The following is a 6,000-nucleotide window of genomic DNA, read 5'->3' as shown; positions in this document are numbered from 1 at the left end:
AGAGTGCTCCAACAGAGGATGATAGACGTGACTCGCGTAATGAAACACGACGTAGGAAAGAAATATGCTGTACAGTTTTAGTATTTTAACACTTGACATTTGTCAGTATATATGATAAATATATATTTTAGTTATTTTAGTATGTAAAGACAAGGCATGCAATGAATTAGTTTGTCGTGGATTGGATCAGCACCTGAAGATGGCACATTGGTGCCGAAACATGTAGTGAGAGTGAAAGGAGGGGATAAATAAATGTATGCACTAGAAGACGGATAAAATAAATCATGGACTTAAATCAGTGCAACAGGACGCTAAAATATAACATTAGTCATGTCCTGTTAGTGGTGGTTGGTGGTTGGAGTAGCATGGTTGTATTTGATACTTCTACATAACTGTTTAGACTTGTCCATTGCCATTATGTTAATGATTTTGGTATATTGTTCACATTTACCTACAGTATGTCAAGGAAATATGGTGTAGTGTTTAAAAATCAGATACAGTAACATCATTAAAGCAGCAGTAGCCAGCTGATAATCAGTCGGTGGCACTTATAAAGTGCAGGTGTTCATTAGCAAACTGTGAACATGATGAAATGTTCACATATAGAATATATGTTATGTAGGCAGTAGGAGTGGAAGAACTTTCCACACTAGCGTATATATGGTACCCATTGTAACAAACTCGATTATGTTATGGGATAAATGAATGCTTTCAACTAATGTGCAGTTATTATAAGAAGTTCCAAAGAACAGTCTTTGTTGGCAGGGATCTTAAAAGCATTTTTAAGGAGAGGATTTATGTAATTAGCGTTTCTACAATTTTTGGAAGTTGAATTATTTGAACAGATGTGCTTTAAATGTGTGCGTGAGTTATGATACTTTCATTGAAGACTAATTTTTCCAAATAATAATTGATTTACTTCTTTTGGCTTATTTTGGACTTCACCCATCGTCTGGTATATAAAAAAGACAAAAAAAAACCACAACGTTTCGGAGACTGGATCTGTCTCCGTCTTCAGGTGTATAGGGAAGGTTTAACCTACTCAGTTGGGCCCCTTAGAAAGAGCTAGTCTCAAGGTTAAACCTTCCCTATACACCTGAAGACGGAGACAGATCCAGTCTCCGAAATGTTGTGGTTTTTTTTTGTCTTTTTTATATACCGGACGATGGGTGAAGTCCAAAATAAGCCAAAAGAAGTACAGTATACACCATCGTCAGAATCCTTTCAAATAATTGATTTGATGAAAGAATCACATTTTTGTAAGTTCCATTCTCTCCCATACCAATAAACTTCATATGATCTACTGATGGGCCATGGTTAGCAGCAATAGTAGGGAAATGAAAGAAAACTGTTCTATGTTTTCTCATTTTCTTGTGCCATCTGTGGTACTGTAAGAGTTTCCTCATGGGTGGCACTAGTGCTCATTGATTAAATATTCTGTTTTTGAAATGAGATATGTTACAGTGAAACCTCACTAGTGCAGATATCATAATTTGAACTTGTCTTTTGTGCATTATGACCTTGATTATCACATTGCTGCTGTCAGCGATTGCAGACTGCTGCATGTAGTGCTGGCATAGATGATGGTAGGCACACGTAAGCATCACATGAAACTCCAAGGGCACTTTAAAAGAGATTTAAAGTAAAAGCATTCTAGATCTAGAAAACACAGTCTCAATAATACTAAATAATCCTAAGTAGTTTATTTTACAATATGCAATCTAAATTTCAAAATAAAATTGTATTACCTAAAATGGCTCGTGAAGTCCATTTTATAATTTCCTTGAACACTCACTCATTTGAGGTTAGCATGACTAATGATAATGGTTTGTGGATTAGACAGGATTAGTAGGATTTATTGGCACATCTTTACAGTTACAACCAATTATTACAGCTCGCAGTCAGTCTTCAGTCTAACCCTTCTTCCTTGACCACTGAGGACTCTCTTCATTCTCCTTCTCATTCTATGACTGACTGCAAACGACCTTCGTGGTCCTCTAATAACCTTCGGCACAGACCACGCACAGAAAACACATTGAGCACACTGTATCCTAGCAATTCCTCTCTTGTTTTGGAGGTGTGTTTATGTTTGCCATTGCATGGAAACAGCAATTCTTCTAAATTTGATTTGTTTCATTCTGGTCCGTCACACTAACAATTACAAAGGCAAAAATAATACCGTCTAATGTGACTGTTTAAGTTTTATCACTGAGGATTTATCTCCCTTACATGTTTTGATACCCTCTGAGGATGATCCGTAAGGATCGAAACATGTAAGGGAGGTAAATCCTCAGTGATACAACTTAAATAATCACATTAGACAGTATTATTTTTGCCTTTGTTTAGCAATTCTTCTATTGTTGCCTGTGTATTCATTGCCGCGAGAATGTGTTTAGCAACCCGTTGCCCAGCAATGGATATAAATGTCACATTGCTTTCTCCTTAAGGCTCTTCATCCTGAATGACCTGTCAATGTGTCACCGTTCCTTTTTTTTTTCCAAGCTTTCTGCTCGTGACATCTTGTGTGACTACTTAGTTTTTCATGTGGTGACTTCGCTTCAACCTCTACCACTGCTGCCTCCTTAAAGGTGCTTGTCCCTAGTGGCTCCCTGATAAGGTTCTGGTCAATCCAGGTGCCTCACCATCCAGCAGTTTTTCTTTTCCAATATTCAGGCCAAAACCATACCAAGTGGCCAGGGTTCCCACCTTTCCAGCTCCTCTTACACTAAAGCTGCAAGGAGGTTCTTCCATTTTTGATGCGGTCAACCCCTCCACAAGGTCCAAACCTTGATTATCCGCAACCCAACAGTAGATCTGGCAATTCTCTTCACGATCTCCAGTCCAGTGATTTTCCTGTAGAGCTTGGTGAATTCCCTCTGACTTTGTAGGTGCTGTTTCAGGTCTCAGTTCCTTATCCGATTTTTGTGTTCCAGCCTCCTTCAAAATATCCATCTTTCCAAGGTTCCACATACCATGGTGTCTCTGGTCCAGTTTTTCCCAATGACATTTCCCTTGTGCCATCTCTCTTTTTCACAGTGGGTCATCCCACTGCGAGCAGAGCCCGGTTTCCTTTGGGACCGATCCTTTGGCTTGTGGCAGCATTCTGCAGCTAGATTCTGGCCCCTGTTTCCACTGCATCAAATTTGTTGCAGAACTCCTGATACATTACCCCAGGCTCTTTCTCTTCTGCGTTTGCCTCCAAATCCCTGGTCTTCCTCACTTTTCAGCTGGCCTTCATCTCTTCTCTCCATGCATTCATATTGGCTTCCATCCTTTCCTGATTGGTGTCTAACTTGGCCATCCTCTCCTCGTGGACAGCATCCATTACTTCTTTAATGGCATTAAGGAGTTCCCTGTTTTCCATTTTTGTAGTGTGGCACTCTTAACTACACAGTTCAGTCTACTCCAGTGCAGGTTCCAAGTCATTTCCAGTTATCATGAGTTAATGGCTGCGTGACTAATGGTGTGGTGGTATAACTTTTTCTGTCCAATAATTTGATCCAATTGATCAAATCCGACCTCTTCTGACACCAAAATGTCATGTGTAAGGGGTTGCATGATGAATAATAATGGGTTCGTTGTCCCCTATAAACCTTTGGCATGGACCATACATAGAAAACACATTGAGGACACCGTATCCTAGCAATTCCTCTATTGTTATAAAGGTATGTTTATGTTGCCATTCCATAGAAATGGCAGTTCTTCTGTTATTGCGTGTGTATTTGTTGGCACGAGAATGTGTTTAGAAACCCATTGCCTAGCAGTGGATATAAAAATTACAATATTTTCAGTAGCGTTTGTCTAATACGGTCACTAATTTGAACAAGGGTTTGCTCCCAATTGAATTAATGAGGTCTTACTGGAATTAAGTTTTGAGTCCAAGCAGATTTAATTGCGTGATATTTATCAAGCCACAAATTAGTGATTTAGATGTGTGTTCTGATTCTTTTTTCTTTCTCTCTCTTGACTAGATATTGACAACTGATGCTCAGAAGCGCAAGCCAGAGGAAAGTACCGGAGATGATAGTGATGCAAAGAAGGCTAAATTGGATCTGTCAGTAGATGAACGAGTGTTGATGGTTACCATTCCTTACCATAACATTCCATATGAAGAACAGGTAAGAACTATGTGAGATGAATTAAACAGAGCAGTCCATCAGTCACTTAACTAGATGAAGCAGAATCTTTGAGAGCATAAAGTCATTCATCTACTTCAGAAATTTCTCTTCTTAGGAACCCCTAGGTTTACTACCATTATGATACACATCTTCGTGCTATTAATTTTTAAATTTCATGTTTCCAATTTTATGAGAAAGTTAAATAGTTCTGTCCAGTGTAACTGGTAAAGATTTTCTTATTTCAATTATTCATGCCCTTACATGTTTTGGTCTTCAGGGACCATCTTCAGAGGAACGCCTTTACATCAATACTGTTACAAGCCCCTATTACAGTATTAGTGTGACGGACCAGAATGAAAAAAATCAAATTCCAGATTTAGGTTTAAATATATTTTTTTGTTAATTCTATATGCATTTTGTGCTTCAGTTTATTATAATTCTTCATTATTAATCCTTTGACTTTCTTGCACATGGGTAGCTCTATCCATTGGCTGCTCTCTGTGCTATAAGGTTTAGAAACATGTGATCCAACTCTTTCTAGGCTCTTACATCAAGTGACATTCTTGTTATTAAACTTTCTTGAACCAAATTTAAATTCTTACCATAAGAGCTCATGGTCCTGATTGAATGATGACATTTAATTAAAATATGATCCTATACAAAAAAATATAAATTACTCCAAAATTATCAATATTATTATGAAATAAATAGTATAGCAAAGAAAACATAGATGATGGCACTGTAAAAATTTTTTTTCTGTAATTTGTTATATGCCAGAGACTTCTGTATGAACCTATAATAGGTTCATGTACGAGTCTCTGGCATGTAATAAATTATAGAACCTCAGTGTAAAGTGGCTGTGAAGACATCTTCAGTACCTGCAATTGACATTTGTTTAATTTTGTAAACCGTGTAATTATGTATACAGCATTTATGCAGCGGTGAAAATGCATAAAACTGAAGGGTACATTTCAGACTGGTAGAGCAGCTAAAAGTGGTGCTTATTCCATTTGCATCCTATTACATATTACTGATATGATTCCATAATGTATGAAGAAAATTGTTCCTAAGTGATGATCAGCATCCCCATTTCCATAGAAAGATATGTAATCATCCGCTGGTTCACGACAACCCTTATCCAATTAACCCTCTTGTACTTCCACTAAATGTAAGTTCTTCAGTTGTTTCAGCATTGATGTAGATCTTCTAGCAACCAAGCTTTTCCATCTCTCTTTCTCCTCTCGCTCACTTTGTTCCAGTTTTTTTCCTTCCTTCTCTTAAGATGAAATTTATCTTCAAATGTTTCCCTTCCCCCCCCATTTCTTTTCCTCCTCTGGTTTCTTCTTATGTACTTAAAAATCTCATCCCTATTGCTGCTTTCCTTGGCCCATGCTTGTATTTCTGCTCCATATGTTCATTTGGCCATGTAGTAACTTTTTAAATAGATATATTTTCCCTTTGGCATATTGCATTTTCAGGGTATAATTATAGGTAACAGATATTTCATTACTTCCGTAAGTCTTTTACTGTTCTGTATGTTACTGTTTTATGTTCTAAGTGCTTAAATTATTCCATTCTCTTTATTTCATGATTATTACATTACCTTTTCTTCATTTCTTGCCTTTCAGCCAATTTTCATAAACATAGATTTATGTAAATTAACATTTGATCAGAACTCTTTTATATGCTATGAAATTACTAATAAGTATTTTTCTGAAGTGCCTTTGTTCACTTGTAATTCCAATACACTTGATAATTCCCCTGCTGCTGTTTTCAGTTAATCTACCTGTAGAGATTCCTGACAATCCAAATTACAAATCTCATGACCATTTTCCATTACTTAGGCCAGTCAAAGTCCAAGAATTTGGCAATGTGTTATTCT

At 37.2% G+C, this 6,000-nt stretch overlaps 1 protein-coding gene across 4 annotated transcripts in view; it reads left to right on the top strand.

The window, feature by feature from the left end:
- LOC111873443 (tRNA (uracil-5-)-methyltransferase homolog A) overlaps positions 1-6,000 on the top strand; it is a 172,754-nt gene that overhangs the window by 152,231 nt on the left and 14,523 nt on the right. For all 4 annotated transcript variants that reach the window (XM_023868169.2, XM_023868167.2, XM_023868166.2 and 1 more), the window contains one exon: positions 3,972-4,118. In XM_023868169.2, the coding sequence (XP_023723937.1) occupies positions 3,972-4,118 (147 nt within the window). The remainder of the gene's footprint in view (positions 1-3,971; positions 4,119-6,000) is intronic.

This window comes from Cryptotermes secundus, unplaced genomic scaffold (assembly GCF_002891405.2).
Source record: "Cryptotermes secundus unplaced genomic scaffold, Csec_1.0 scaffold333, whole genome shotgun sequence".
In the NCBI taxonomy this organism is placed as follows: Eukaryota; Metazoa; Arthropoda; class Insecta; order Blattodea; family Kalotermitidae; genus Cryptotermes; species Cryptotermes secundus.
This window is presented reverse-complemented; position numbering and strand designations above follow the sequence as displayed.